Raw genomic sequence first — 16387 nt, forward strand, 5'->3', positions numbered from 1 at the left:
TCCACTTCCCTCTCCCTGGCATTGCTCCATTACTATGATTCATTTCTTTGTCATGGAATGGCTGGAATTCTATTTATACATAAGCGGCATTAAATCATGTAAGGATTTGTTACTCTTGAAACCTAAAACTGTAAATTACAAAGGCAGCTGCTGCGAAGAGTAATTAGCAGAAATTATTTGATTTTCTTGCCTCATGAAGTATTTTCCAGATGCTAATTTCCTCTCATGAATGAGACATCATGGACTGGTAACATTAAAGGGGGGAAAGGAAGCTCAGGAGGAAGAAGTAATCACAGAACATCTTGAGGAATAACATCTCATCTTCAGACTTGGCACTTTATAGTCTTCTGGACTTAATATTAAGTTCAACAGACTGCGAACCAACTCCCATCCCTTCCCTTTTGTTTAGCTTTACTTGTTCCATTCTTTGTCCCCATACCTTCTCTCCCTTCCCCCCACCTGAATGGGTCTGTCTGTTCTTCCGAGTTGGGCGGTTAGACACACTATTGTTCTGCCATTTTCACATTCTCATCACTTAATCCAAAATATCAACATCCTTTGTTCCCCAGCACTCCGAACACCACCACCCTAAACCCCATCCTTCTTCCCGCAACTATAAATACTGCCCCCTCCACACTTCACTTCAGCTCTGATGTAGACTTGAAACGTCTTTCTCCGTGGATTCCGTCTGACCCACTGTGATCTCCAGCAATTGTTGTTTTCCGGATTAGCGTCATTCGATTTCAATTTGGTTTGACTCAGCAAGTGCAAAGATTTTTCAGAATCCAATCAACCCTAGCTACTTCAGAAAGCTGATCTTATTTATGTGTTATAACTGCATTTCCCCTACCAAATTCAGTAGATGCCATGGAATTACGAAAATGAACTAATAGCCTTAAAAGCTGCCTGCGAGAAATAAGTTTGACTTCAGTTTACAAAATTTGCTAAAACACACCAGGAGATTTTGTTCAACCGATACAAATCTAACACGGTTGAACTCTTATTCAACTTGCTTATCTCAAGGGAAAACTTACAACAGCCAAGTAACAAAAAATTTAATTGAAAAGCATTGAGTTTAAAATTGAGTCTTAAGTAGATGTATACAAATGCCTGTAAATTTGCATTTATTAACCTCTTTGACAAGAATTCTTCGCTGCATCTAGCTAGCACCCTGTGGTGTCTATGGTAGTCCTTTCTTCTCAGATTCACAGAATCCCTACTGTGTAGAAGCAGGCCATTTGGCTCATTGAGTTCACAACGATCCTCCAAAGAGCATCCCACCCATCCCCCCATTTCCCATGGCCAATCCAAATAACCTACACAACCCTGGACACTATCGGCCATTTCCCATGATTAATCCACCAAACCTGCACATCTTTGGACTGTGGGAGGAAACCAGTGCACCCGGAGGAAATCCACACAGACACAGGGAGAATGTGCAAACTCCACACAGACAATCACCTGAGGCTGGAATTGAACCTGGGTTCCTGGTGCTGTGAGGCATCAGTGCTAACCACCGAGCCACAGTGCTGCCCCACTCTTAATCATTGAAAATCGACAATCTGGTAATTCTTTACATTGTCACTTAATAGGGAAACTGTCTTTGTCTTCTCTTGGAGAACAATAAGGGAGCACAGTATGGTGAGTAATCAATTTCTTTATTGCATAAGCATTCTGTCAAGGTCTCTAGAACTACTTTTTATGCACCAAAGTTAAATAAGATAACCACTGCGAGGGAGTGCTGGTTAGGATGAAGTCACCACCAGAATTCCCATTAGTCTATTCAAAACAGGAGTCAACAAGTGTGGCGCTGGAAAAACACAATAGGTCAGGCAGCATCTGAGGAGCAGGAAACTTGATGATTCGAGCATTAGACCTTCATCAGGAATGTCGACTCTCCTGCTCCTGGGATGCTACCTGAGCTGCTGGGCTTTTCCAGCGCCACTTTTTTTGACTCTGACTATCCAACATCAGCAGTCTTCACTTTCTCCTATTCAAACAAGGTATCAACAAACTGCAACAACACTAATCATTACTGGGCTGCTTCATATACTGAGATCCCACAGGTTGCGAAAGATCTTTGGCAGTCTGATGGATGCCATGGGCTCCATCTCCAGATTGACCCAGGGGCAAGCAAAACAGCAAAGGAGAGGCAAGGGGCCCAAACCAATATCCTCAATGGTCTCACGCACACTGCTCATGTTGATGTCAGTATTAAGAGATCCACGTTGTGCCCTATCTTTTGGTAAGCTGGGTGCCTGAAGGTCAGAAAACCTAAAAAAGGAGAAGAGCCAAATATTTAGGAGTAATCCTTGGTTAAAAGAAAAGGGTTGAATCTTCTCACTTCAAATACGTACAACTCAGTATCCTCCCACAATTTTAAGAAGAGTTGTGGCTCAAATAATTCTAATCCAGAATTGAACAGGGAGATGGATCCTACAAAAACTTGGCACATCCTAAATATGAGTACCACAATTATGCATTCTAACATAATGTCAATATCATCAAATGGGAATACTACCATCGACAAAGTCCCTTTCCAAGTCACACATCATCCTGACTTGGAAATATTCCAATGTTCCTTCACAATTAGTGAGTCATAATGCTGGAACCCCCCCACCCCCTTCCTTCCAGCACTGTGAGTACATGTTAAATACATGGACTGCAGAACTTCAAAACAGCTGCTGAACATCACCTTCTCAAGATCAAATGCAATAAACTCTGCTGATTAGCTGATTATTAATATGGAGGAGAAATGAGGACTGCAGATGCTGGAGATCAGAGTCAAAAAAGTGTGGTGCTGGAAAAGCACAGCAGGCCAGGCCAGAGTTCTCCTGCTCCTCGGATGCTGCCTGGCCTGCTGCGCTTTTCCAGCACCACACTTTTCATCTCTGGTCTCCAGCATCTGCAGTCCTCACTTTCTCCTAGTTGATCTTAACCTACTGCGAATCCTCTTTCAAGGATGCCTACCTTGAAGGAGCTCTCCTCCTCCCTCTACAAGGATCTCAGTGAGAGAAGAAGGGCTTATGCCCGAAGCGTCGATTCTCCTGCTCCTTGGATGCTGCCTGGCCTGCTGTGTTTTTCCAGCACCACACTTTTCAACTCTGATTATCAATGTGCCCCACATTCAAAGGGATAGGAATGCTAGACATTGAATTGTTTGGGAAAAAAGATCTAAAGACCTTGGAGTCATAACACTGTGCTCTCAACCTCCACTTCAGAGACCTGAGCACAAAATCTAATTTGGAACTTCACTTCAGTACTCAGTGTACTGCACTGTCAGAGGTACTGTCATCTAAGTGTGACATCAATCATATTGATGTTGGTGCATCGATGTGGACTTGTTGGGTTGAAGGGCCTGTTTCCGCACAGTAGGGATTCTAATTCTAATAAAATTCAAATGCCACATCAGCGTGGAAGTAAGATATTCCGCATCAATATTTGAAGAACGGGAGTTCATTGAATGGTCGGACCAAAACTATCCTACACTGTGTGCCCAATTTAGAAGTGGAATCCAAAACTGAGAGTTTAAAGACAACCACAAAGCAATTGACAATGTACTGCCCAGACTGCTCTCAAGGGGTCTCCTTGAAGATAAAGTATGAATGCATGGCCGCTGTGCAGCTGTCAAAAGAAATTTAAATATAGCTCATCTTGCAACAAATATATTGGTCATAAATGCACTTGAGGAGGTGCTTGTTCAGCATAGGAGAGAAAAGAAATAGAAAGATATGCTGATGATGTGAGATAAAATGGGATGAAGCTCCTATGGAACATAACAAGCTGGGCAAGTTGACCATAAGTCCATCAGATGTCAGAGTTAAAGCAGGCCATTCAGCCCATTGAGTCTGCTCCACCATTCAATGTGATCACGGGTGATCTGAATAAACCTCAACTCCACTTTTCTGCCTTTTCCCTATTACTGAATAAGTGAATCACTTATTGATTAAAAATCTGTCTATCTCAGCCTTGAATAAACAACACTCTACAGCCTGTCTGTACCGTAAATTCAATCTAGCTAATAAGAAATATCTGGTCATATATTTCATTGCTCTTTGTAGGATGTGGCCACATTCAGATTGACTGGTACATTTCTTATATTACACCTAGATTCATTGAAAAGTATTTCACTGCTCAAAAAGCACTTGTGACCTCATGAGAAATATATAAATGCACACTATTTCCTTCCTAGTTTGATAGTTTTCATGTATAAATCACAAATGGTTGTGCAACTTTGAACCTCTCTGCCTTACAAGACAGCAGGGATGGAATCATGGAATATTTTTAAGACAAAGGTCGATGGTGGATATATCTTGCTAGGCAGGGGAAGTGATAGTTATACGGGTGGATGGGAATGTGGAATTCAAAACACAAAAAGATCATCCATGATCTTAGCAAATAGTGCCAGAGGCTCAAAATGAATGAAGTAATCTGCCTCTGCTCCTATTTTGTATGCGGGTAGCATTTTCACTGATAATTGCACTTTCATCCCTCGGATTTAGGTTTGCATTTGATCGGGATGTACAAGATGAAAGTTTCGGTGCCACTTATTAATCCCCACATAAAATCTTTTTGGTCAGAGTTGACCCATTTCTTCCTGAGCACAGATGTGCTCTTTAAGATCTATCTATAGTTCAGGGTAATTGTCAATCTCAACCAGAGAGCTCGTAATAGAGAAAAATAATAGAATCACACTTCCTGAAAGGAGTTAGGCACTTCAAAAGCCGAAGCCAAACCATATTGTTGGAGCAGTTGGAGTTTTACTCTGAAGTTGGCTGTTCTATATTTGATCTGAATGTACTTGATCCTGACACTGAATGGTAAATGGTAAAAATAGAAATGTTCCATTCTTCCAGACTGATATCCTTTACACTAATGAGCATGAAATCAATTTGCATTATTTTGCACTCTTTCTTTCCTGGATTCCCTTCGCCCATTGAAATAACTGGTCAATCTGAGGCAAATACGCCCTCTTCACTCCAGTTAAAATAGATCTCCCATCAGGGCCCTCCATTAAATTGGCTCCTTTACTGAAATGAATAAATTGCACTGAGTTTGCTTGTTAATTCCTCCAATGGCAAAGGTTATAAGGAATAGGAGCAGGAGTAGGCTAATCAGCCTATCAAGCCTGCTCCGTCATTCACGAAGATCGTGGTTGCTCTGATTGTAACTTTCACCCCATTTTGCTGCCTCCCCTCATCTTCCTCAATTCCTTGAAGATCAAAAATCTGTTGAGCTCAGGCTGGAATGCATGCAATGACTCAGCATCCACAGCTGTCTATGGAAGAGAATTCTAATGATACTCGGGAAAAGAAATGTCTCCTGGCCTTAACGGGACGGATGGGTAATTTTACACTACATTGATGAGAGTTCAGCCATTGCCGTGAAGAGTAAAGTAGCCCCACTTCCATGTACCAAAGCTATTGTCGTCTGTGCAGCCATAACCTTATTCTGCCTGGGTTTCTGCCTCAGCCCATTGTATTTGCTGTTGCTAAGTCCCTGTGTGTAGTGGGGCCCAGGATGCTAAGCCATGAAAATATAAAGGCTGCAAAGTGACACAAAGAGAGCATTTGCCTGAGATAATATGGAAAGAGGACCAGCAGAAATTCTCTTGATGATGAGATAATTTACAACAAATGTATTAAATAGCATAAATGGCAGTGCAATCAAGTTGGGAGAAAGTGAGGACTGCAGAGGCTGGAGATCACAGTCAAAGAGCGTAGTGCTGGAAAAGCACAGCTGGTCAGGCAGCACCCAAGGAGCAGGAGAGGTTTGGCATAAGCTCTTCATCAGTTGACTAACTGAGAAGGTGATGGAGTATTAAATTGGACCAATAACTTTTATGGAATTACGTACAATGCACAGAGTGGGCAGAGGTCGTGTTCACATTATGGCCCCTTCTGGTAATATGCTCCATTCAACATTTATTGCATTAAAGGCAACAGCTACCAACAGGAAGTGATGCCACATCATGTGACAATGTGGAGCAGGATTTACTGCACAGGTGTTATGCAAGGATCTCCCCACTCTTTACATCATTCAGTAAACAGTTCTGCTTACCAAGATGTGCTCCATGCCCATTTCCAATCATGTTTATAATGTATTTTTAGCTTTCTTTTCCCTTTAAAAACATCAATGCTGTGTACCTCAAATACTCACTCTGGTACAAGTGGGGACAGGAGCTAGATCAGAGTCTAATAACCTGGGCCCAGGGTTGTAGGATTCAGCTTTCGGTATGGGGACAAATAGTGAGGGCTCACAGCGCATTGAACAGGGACTTGTGACAGGAGAAGCAAGGGTGACAATGACTTCTGTCCCTGGCAATGAGTTCCACATCCTAACAATTCTTTGAGTGAAAGAGGTTTCTCTTGCATTCCCTGTTGAATTTATCAGTGAGCATTTTATATTTATGGTCCTTAAATCAATAAACTGGGAAAAAGAAACTTATAATGAAGTCGGATTTGGTGATGATGTATCATTTCCAGGAGATGTCCATGTGGCATGAGTTGCTAGTTAAAGTACAAATGATGTAATTTGGTGTAGCCATTAATTTTGCCCACATCAAGACTCCGCAGACATCAACTGAATGAACTACCAGACTGTCTATTTTTGCTGATGTTATTTGTGAAAGGAATTCTGCCAAGAACACACTCAAAATTCCTGGTTAAATGGAGCCATGAAAGAGAGAGAAAATTGTTCTGTCTACTGCATTGTCCAATCTGCTTATTGTGTTCCAGTGCTCTAACCCTGGGCTTCTTTCAAATGATGGTGGTGGAGAGGAGGTCAGACAATTTTATATTTCTCTGAATAAATAGCAAAGCAATGATCGAGACTGAGAAAAAACTTTTGCCAAGTTTGCAATCACTGGCTTCCCAATAAGTGCCTTTAAATAAGTTAGTGAAAAGCACAAAGAATCTTAAAGCAGCAATTTAATTTTAGAATCGTAGAATCCCTACAGTGTGGAAACAGGCCATTTGGCCTAACAAGTCCACTTCGACCCTCCTTTAAGCATTAAGAATGCCTGCAGAACAAGGTAAACTGGCATTATAATGGGCCAAGCATTCTTTTCACTTCTTTTAGCACACTAAGTTCGTGAAATAATGAATGTTACAGATGAGAATCCTACAGGGATCTCAGTGAAGTTAGTGATGGTGAGATTTCTGGCAGAATTGGGTGAGAGGGCCAACGATGCCCATCTTGACATTGGGAGGAAGCTGATGCATTTGCCAAGGAGCACGGTGATTTTCTCGAAAGGCAGTGGTGAGTTGCCAATTAAAAGGAAATACACTGCAACTCACCTCATTAATATTCCGCTGATAGAGCAACTGTATGAAGTCTGGGTCTGCAAACTTCAGCTCCATTTCATTTGCAAACATTTCTTTGACCAAATACAATGTATTCAGAGTGATTGCGCTGATGTATCAAATGCTGGTCAAAGGTGATTTGCACCATGCCATTTGTACTTGCAAATCAAACATTGCTACTAACCTCTGCATTACTGAGGTGACAAAGGCATGAAAAGGGTGCATGTTGGTTGAAAAACTCCCATCACATGTAGAACTTGCAGGGGTGCTGTAGGACAAGGGAAAACTGCTTCATTTTTATGTGATGATGGTCTGTACTGAACGCAGATGACAGGTTTGTTAGGGGATTGGGTCCAGGTTGGAAGTGGGGTTAGAGCACAGCAGGCACGCCCTGTATTGGTCACTCGGCTGATATGGCATACTCACCAAGCAGGTGAATATGGTGTGACTGGGACCATGGTGGAGCAAAAAATACGTGTGCTGAATATCCAGTTCCATAGCTTAGAACTCTCCAGTCCAATCCAGACAATGTGTCTCATGCCATCCTAACTCACTCTGCTCTGCACAGGAACAAGGTGACATGATAGATGCTGAGGAGTTGGGGGAATGAGAGAAGTCATCTCAGGAGGAGGAGGAAGAACCTCTCCTTGTCCATGATAGAGCTCAGTAGTACCAGGCACTTCTAGCCAGACAAGACCTGATTGACATTCAGTTCCAGTTGGTGAGAACTAGGAGACCATCATGGACTGTAGAATAGTTGTTGGTCATGATGCCAGCATTTTGTTTGCATTCCAGAGGTGAAGTTTGCAGTCTCTAGCGGTTTTGTTTGTGTTCACTTTAGGTGGTTGCCAATAAAAGGTCATATTTAGAATGGTTTGATTACTTGCTTATGTGTGAGGTTCCCTGAGTGGACATCAATTGGGTATGGGTCTCCTGTGGAGACACAGGTAGCATTGATCTGGAGAGGCTGTTTCGACAGGAAACAAGTGAGGGCATGTAAAGTGTGTGCATGTGTGGTTAAACAATGACAAGGGTGAGAGAATTGGGCGGTACATAATAGGGAGTGTCGTACATGCTGGCTATGTGCAGTGCACAGCGAGTGGCAATGCTGGATTGCCAACGACTTGTCCAGGTGCTCACTGGCCTTTTGAAAATGATGTGTAACAAGCGCTGGTCTTTTAGTGAATATCCAGTGAGTGCCAAGTGTATACAGACAGAGTCAGATGTGAGAGATGCTATAAGGTTGGGCCAGGTAGTAAATAAGGTACTTTTGATACGATGTGATAAAAAATATTGCTGGGCCTTGTGGTGTGAATCCTTCCAAAAAGAAAACGCACACTTAGCCAAAAGAGCTTAAAAGCCTCTATAGCTTAAATTCTGTGTTACATTTCACTGCAGTTGGCATCGGGTATTTTCACTGGCAACAGTGTCACAATAGCTGCCATTTTATAATCATTGTGCATCACCATGAGCATTGACAATCTGGCCACTGCTATTCCATTCGTTTTATAATATCTCCTGAATGTCTTCACCTTCCCATCTGTCATTTTCTCTCAATCCTGAAATTTATAATATCAAAATAAAAGGGTTTAACCCTTTAAGCCTTGCCTGGGTATTGTTGACTGAGAAAGTATTTATATTCACTGTCAGCCAGTTTCTGAGACTGGCAGCAACTCCGGGAGATTATGCAGATGAAGAAAATCTCAAAGTCACTGTGTGTGACTTCACACTCCTCTGCTGGATGCATTGTTGAGGTGCCTTGGAGTGTAATCCTGAAGAAAGCAGTAAATTCATGAAATCTCAACTTTTAAGCTGCTAGTTTCATGTAAAAACATCATTGGATGAGATGTAACAGGGGCTACAATAGCATACTGCCTTCAGAATTATAACCAAACATCCTTACTGGCCTTGAAAAGCGATTTATGTATTTGCAAAATATTAAATTTCTCCATTATGATAAACTCCAAATGTTTCCTGTAATAATATTTTTAATATTGATGATTTAGCTTTCATATAAAGCCAAACATAATTGTTTATTTCGTTATCTGAATATTCTTGACTTTTAGGCTTAATTAAGTACTTCGGCCTTTGTTTTTTTTAGGTCAGTGAGCGTATGTCGATATAATTGGCTGCTTACCCTATGTACTGATATCGTTACTGTTATATGCCTGGAGATACCCTTGACTTGGTTTAGCATTAAACTGTCATTGGGAAAGTGAAACTCTGCAACCAGAGGGATTGTTCAATCTTTGTGCAGAGCTTCCTTTGTCCTTACATTTCTACAAAGTTTCAGCTGAGATTATATGGTCAATACATTTAGAGTGAAGTTGCAACAGATGATCATATTTTTTAAAATATTGTATATCCTTTAATTAACCATTATTATTAGGAATGCCTCAACCTCTCTCTAAAGCCTGTAGTTGGACTGATTTTCTTTTCCCTGAAATCTTGGCACTATGCAATGAATTTGAGTTGTGCAATCTGGCCATGCAAGGCTTATTTAATTTCTCAGGATGTGTTACATTCAGTCAGTTGTACTGGTGGAATATCATTCTTTGCCTTCCAAAACTTCATGCTTCAGAGCTTTTAGTTAAGTAATTTTGAAAAACAACAGGACAAATTTTAAACAGCTTTAGGGAGTTAAAATTGATGTTATTTTTAAAACAGAAAAGGAAGAGGGTTGTGTGTGAATGAACTCAAGAGCAAGATAACAATGTGGATGCTCTGAAAATCTGTCCACTGCAGCATTTTCATGTTCATTAAAATCCAGAGAGTACGAAACAGAAAAGGAGGCCTAAGGTCAGAAAGGAAGAAATGGGCAAGAGAAACTAGATTCCTAAAAAAAAAACGTTCAGAGATAAAAAATCTAACAGGACTAGACAGGATAAATGCAAGAAGGATGTTCCCAAAAACTGAGGAGCCCAGAATCAGGGGTCACAGTTTGAAGATATGGGTAAGCCATTAAGGACTGAGGTAAGGGGAAACTTGTTCACCCAAAGAGTGATGAGCCTGCGACTATGTCACAGCAAGTGGTTAAAGCCAAAATATTGAATGTTTTCAAGAAGGTGTTAGAGGACTTATACACTTAATGGTAAGGTCCTAGGGAGTGTTGCTGAACAAAAAGACCTTGGAGTGCAGGTTCATAGCTCCTTGAAAGTGGAGTCACAGGTAGATAGGATAGTGAAGAAGGTGTTTGGTATGCTTTCCTTTATTGGTCAGAGTATTGAGTACAGGCATTGGGAGGTCATGTTGTGGCTGTATAGGACATTGATTAGGCCACTGTTGGAATATTGTGTGCAATTCTGGTCTCCTTCCTAATGGAAAGATGTTGTGAAACTTGAAAGGTTCAGAAAAGATTTACAAGGATGTTGTCAAGGTTGGAGGATTTGAGCTATAGGGAGAGGCTGAACAGGCTGGGGAGCCTTGAACTAGAGGGCATAGGTTTAGGGTGAGATTGGAAAGATATAAAAGAGACCTATGGGGCAACTTTTTCACAAAGAGGGTGGTACATGTATAGAATGAGCTGCCAGAGGAAGTGGTGGAGGTTGGTACAATTGCAACATTTAAAAGGCATTTGGATGGGTATATGAATAGGAAGGGTTTGGAGGGATATGGGCTGGGTGCTGGAAGGTGGGACTAGATTGGGTTGGGATATCTGGTCAGTGTGAATGGGTTGGACCGATGGACCTGTTTCCATGCTGTACATTTCTATGATTCTATATAATTCTTAGAGCTAAAGGGATCGAAGGGTATGAGAAGAAGGTGAATTGGGTGATAAGCCATGATCGTATTAGATGGGAGAGTAGGCCCAAAGGGCCAAATGGCCTATTCCAATGCTATTTATGCTATTGGCCACCCCTGCAATAGGAGCAAGTTGAACCTGGGCCTCCTAAACCAAAAGTAGGAACAATACCATTGCAGCACAAAGGCCTATCTGGTTGGGATGAATTGGTAGACACTACTTCCCAATGTAAAAGAATAGCAGATGAGGAATTTGATCCATTGACCACTGTTGTATGGTCAGAAAGTACATACGTGCATTTATTTGTGTAAATGTCATTTTCATTTTCAAAAGAGTTAAATGGTAAAGCCAACCTGATTATTGGAATTTGGTAAAGGTCACTGAGTTCTGATTATGAAATGTTTTAATTTCTTAGACCTATGAGGCAGGGGGAATGTCAGAGAGAAGTGTTTAAAACAACTGATTCCTGGTGAGATAGTATTTAGCATCTCAAGATCCACTCTTGTGGAAGTGGGTGGAAACTAATGGTAGAGGGAAGAGTGGGTAGGGAGCTAATAACAGGATGATGGACAATGTACCAAGTAGGAGAAAGTGAGGACTGCAGATGCTGGAGATCAGAGCTGAAAATGTGTTGCTGGAAAAGCACAGCAGGTCAGGCAGCATCCAAGGAGCAGGAGAATCGACGTTTCGGGCATGAGCCCTTCTTCAGGGAAAGTGTGCCAAGCAAGCTGAGAAAAAAGGTAGGGAGGAGGGACTTGGGGGAGGGGCGTTGGAAATGCGATAGGTGGAAGGAGGTTAAGGTGAGGGTGAAAGGCCGGAATGGGGTGGGGGCGGAGAGGTTAGGGAGAAGATTGCAGGTTAGGAAGGTGGTGCTGAGACAAGATGGGGGGAGGGGAAATGAGGAAACTGGAGAAATCTGAGTTCATCCCTTGTGGTTGGAGGGTTCTTAGGCGGAAGATGAGGCGTTCTTCCTCCACGCGTCGTGTTGCTATGGTCTGGCAATGGAGGAGTCCAAGGACCTGCATGTCCTTGGTGGAGTGGGAGGGGGAGTTGAAGTGTTGAGCCACGGCGTGGTTGGGTTGGTTGGTCCAGGTGTCCCAGAGGTGTTCTCTGAAACGTTCCGCAAGTAGGTGGCCTGTCTCCCCAATATGGAGGAGGCCACATCGGGTGCAGCAGATGCAGTAAATGATGTGTGTGGAGGTGCAGGTGAATTTGTGGCGGAACAAGTAGGCAAGAAAGTTAGTGATGGTAGAGAAGGGAATTTTTCATACGAAGGTGAAATGGTAAGGAACATTTTTGGAATGATGGGGCAGGGTTAACATGATGGGGAAAACCACTCAAGTCCACAGTTTTTTGTAATCTTCCATCTCATTGCAAGTCAGATCACCATGAAAAGGTAAATCAGGACAAAGCCAAAACAGCAAAATAATTAAAGCAGTGATGCAGAGCAGGAAGAAATACACTGGAACACAACAGGAAATTGCCATCACACAAACATCAGATAGAGCAAGTGGGCAAGGTAAGGATCCAATCTCTTTGAATCACAAAACTCACATCATCTTGGTAGTCTTCTTCCAAATCTGTTTCTAATTCCACAATGTCTACAATGTCGAAAACTACTTGTTTAGTACTTTTGACAGGTGGCTCAGTTGGTATGACAGATAGATCTGTTTGTATAACTGTTAGACCAGTCTCTGAGAGAGGTTCTTCATCATTTTCTGGTGTTTCTTCTTCTTCTGGTACCTTATAACAATAAGAAAATGTGGGGAGAAAAAATGATTCCAGCTGCTATATTAAAGGGCAGAGATCAAACCATGATTATGCCTGTCTGGTTTTAAGATCTGGCTTTTCGATATAATATATATGTACCCAATATATAAATATATATTTTAATAATATTGCTTTGACCTGCTATGTCAATATATTCATGGCAATCATAAACATCAGTGAGATTAGAGGGTAGCAGCCACATGGAAGTCTGAGGTAAGTTTCCCTCCAAGTCACACACCATTCTGAATGAATCATCATTCCTTCACTGTGACTGAGACAAAATCCTGGAATGCTCCCCGCCTCTGAGCTGAGCTCACGACTCAAGGGCAGTTTGGGATTTGAAATACACACAGACACTGTGAAGTGCTGATTGAGGAAGGAATAATGACCAGGAAAATTGGATATAATTTCCTGTTCTACAAATGGAGCCACAAAATCTTTAACATTCACTGTTAATATCCAGGATCTTGAGGACTGCAATTCCAACATTACAGGACTCACAATTCTACGTTGTTCATCTGGTTAGAATCAATACTAAAATATTGAAATGGGGTTGATTCCAGAAACTTCTTTCTCAGCTGGCCCAATATTGCACACCAGTAGGCTATATAAATATTTGGGATCTTGGTTTCATTGTTTTTCCAAGGTCAAACGAAAAATATCAGGACCAGCTTTCTGGATCTTAAGTAGGCCATCATTGACTTGTGCTCAAACTGTGTCAATATTGACACCCAATTACATAATTTCAGATCCATTTTGTGGCAGCATTTAGCCAGATTGAGCTTCTGGAAATTATTGCTGTGTAGAATGAATAACACAGTCTATGTTATTGATGAAACTTAGAAACTGACATTACTTAATGCAAGAATTAATGATTCTTCAAATCTGAAAATGCAGCAACCAGACCATTTTGAACTTTACCACAACTCAATAACAAATTTGATGTAAATCCGGGCTTAAGATGTTCCATTGTTACTTTATCAGGTTCCACCAAATTCAATTCTATTGATTGATCAGTCTCCTTGGCCACTTACTGCTCACCTCATAGTTAGCTGTTAATTTCCATGATTGGACTTTGTCAAGCTAATCTACAGCTTTGGAATCACTGATTAACTGAAGGAACCAAATCATCATTTTAAGTGACTATCTTTATTGGCTTTATAGCTGGAGCAGTTAATAGAGACTTTATTGTAAAGATTTTCTCAGTTACCAATGATTTCTATTTGCACATTTCCATTCAGAGGTATTGCAAGATTAAAAGAATGAACTGATTGCAGTTCTGTCTGTGACATTTCTACAAAATGGTTTCAGTTGCATTACTTCTGTGAATATTAAAAGGGCAATTCTTCAGTAAAAAAAGTTGAGCTACTGGATTTGAAACTCATTATAGTCACAGATGGCTGGAACCTGTTCTCTCTCTTTGGAGAGAGAGAGAGAGATAGAGAGAGAAAAGGAGAGATAGAGAGAAAGGGAGATAGAGAGAGACAGAGAGAAAGAGAGATGAGAGAAAGAGAGAGAAAGAGAGAGAGAGAAAGTAAGAGAGTGCTTGTACTAGTAGTAAGATTAATAAGAAGGTCACCTTGCCTCAGGTGTACATTGAGATTGATAAGGCAAGGACTTCATGTTGACCTCAGCCAGAATGGGAATTGGACATGCACTGTTGGTGTCATGCTATCACAAACCAGCCATTCATCCACCTGAGCTAACCAAACCCCTGAAGTCTTTGTCCTGGATGACAGCTGGAATTGGGCCAGGTGAGACTCCCTGCTTCTTCCCCCGATCAACTCAATGTTCTGGCCCCATTGCACCCACTTTCAGAAGGAGGCAGATGGCCTGGGCCAACAGGAAAAAAGCAATTGCTCTCAAGACTATTGTCTTGGGTAGAAGCAAAATATTGCAGATGTGGAAACCTGAAACAAAGTGCTGGAGAAACTCAGCAGGTTTGGCAACATCTGTGCAGAGAGGATCCAAGTTAATGTTTCGTGTCCCTATATGTCTCTTCTTCTGAACTTTGAAGAAGAGTCAATTCGCACCTTAACAGAATTAAGGGCTTACCTTCAACACATGGACGGTTCAAGCAGGCAGCTCATCACCACCTTCTCAAGGGCAACCAGGGAGGGAGCAATAAATGTTAGCCCAGCCAGTGACACCCACATTGCACATAGAAACATAGAAGACAGGAGCAGAACGAGGTCATTCTCTGCCATTCATCACGGTCTCGGCTGATCGTCTGACTCATTGGCCGAATCCTACTTTCTCCCCATAACCTTTGATCCCGTTCCCCCCAAGTACTCTATCCAGCCGCCCCTTTTGGCATCAACTACTTCCGGTGGTAATGAATTCCACAGGCCCACCACTCTTTGGATCTCTGTCCTAAATGGTCTAGCCCGAATCCTCACTAGTGAATAGAAGTAATATGGGATTTAGTTCTTACTCTCTCCCTTTAGTTTTTTTTTCACATAAGCATTGCCCTTATCAGGCTTTGATTGTTAATGTTTCAGTAGCCACATGGTTGCTTTCCTGGTAGTGAAAATTTAGAAGTTTTAGCATCATGTTGTCTTTTTACCGTATCACTTCACGTACACATATCACACGGGTGGTGCAGGGGAAAAAAATAAGCACTACTGCTTGATCCCCCTTTGAGTGCAGTGGCAGTGTGGGGGAAATTAACAGAGAGAAAAAAAAATAAACAAGAGATTCAAGAGGTCTCCTCAGCATATGGCCTGGCTTTGATCTGACTGGTCACAGCCCATATACAGTGCATAAGTAAATAAAGGGTGATTTGGTGACAGAAAAGCAGCCTCTGTGCAGTTAGTTCAAGTATACTTTACTCAAGTGATTATAACTAAACTAAATCTATCATAAATGAAGAAATAGGTCATATGGAGGCTTGACACGTTAACTCTTTCTCTCTGCACATGATGTGGAGGTGTCAGTGTTGGACTGAGGTGGACAAATTTTTGAAAAATGACACAACACGAGGTCATATTGGACTATAACTGGTGTCCTCTGATTTTTAACTCTCTCTACCCAGATGCCGCCAGTGCTGCAGAGTTGTTCCAGCATGCGCTGATTGGTGGGATCTTGCTGTGCGCAAACTGTTTGCAGTGTTCTTTCCCGACGCCCAAGTGGCCGCAGTTGCTGTGTAACAGCCTTGAAAAGCTACTTCTACTAAAATCGGTGAAACTGCCGGATGGGTGCAAATGAAATTCGTCTCACAATCGTTCCTTTTCAACACTCTCCCCAACCAAAAAAAAATCGACTCGACACTTACTTCAAACTGAATTTCAATTGACTGTTTAGCAGGCAGCAAGGCAGTGAAGGGCTGGTGGAGTTTGAATTCGGGAGAGCTAATGAAATCAAGGCTCTTGGGGTCTTTGGGAGTGACCCAGTTTCCGGAGGGAGGGTACAGTGGATCCAAGAACGAGCTCTTGGGAATAGCATCACCCCCGGGCTCAGTGACAAACAAGTCGTGGTACAGCACGTTCAGTGAGAACGCTGTGGTGACCGCAACCAAAACTCCACACCAGAACGACATTGGTGATGGTTAATCTCAGCTCAGAAGCCGGCC

General features: G+C 42.0%; 1 protein-coding gene across 1 annotated transcript in view; it reads right to left on the reverse strand.

The window, feature by feature from the left end:
• The window catches only part of LOC140453280 (uncharacterized), a 37668-nt gene extending 21281 nt beyond the window's left edge, over positions 1-16387 (reverse strand). Inside the window, exons 1-2 of the mRNA XM_072547839.1 lie at positions 16091-16387; positions 12601-12789 (exon numbers count right to left, since the gene is read on the reverse strand). Coding sequence (XP_072403940.1) covers positions 12601-12789; positions 16091-16354 — 453 coding nt within the window. The 5' untranslated portion in view covers positions 16355-16387. The remainder of the gene's footprint in view (positions 1-12600; positions 12790-16090) is intronic.

This window comes from Chiloscyllium punctatum, chromosome 27 (genome assembly GCF_047496795.1).
Source record: "Chiloscyllium punctatum isolate Juve2018m chromosome 27, sChiPun1.3, whole genome shotgun sequence".
In the NCBI taxonomy this organism is placed as follows: domain Eukaryota; kingdom Metazoa; phylum Chordata; class Chondrichthyes; order Orectolobiformes; family Hemiscylliidae; genus Chiloscyllium; species Chiloscyllium punctatum.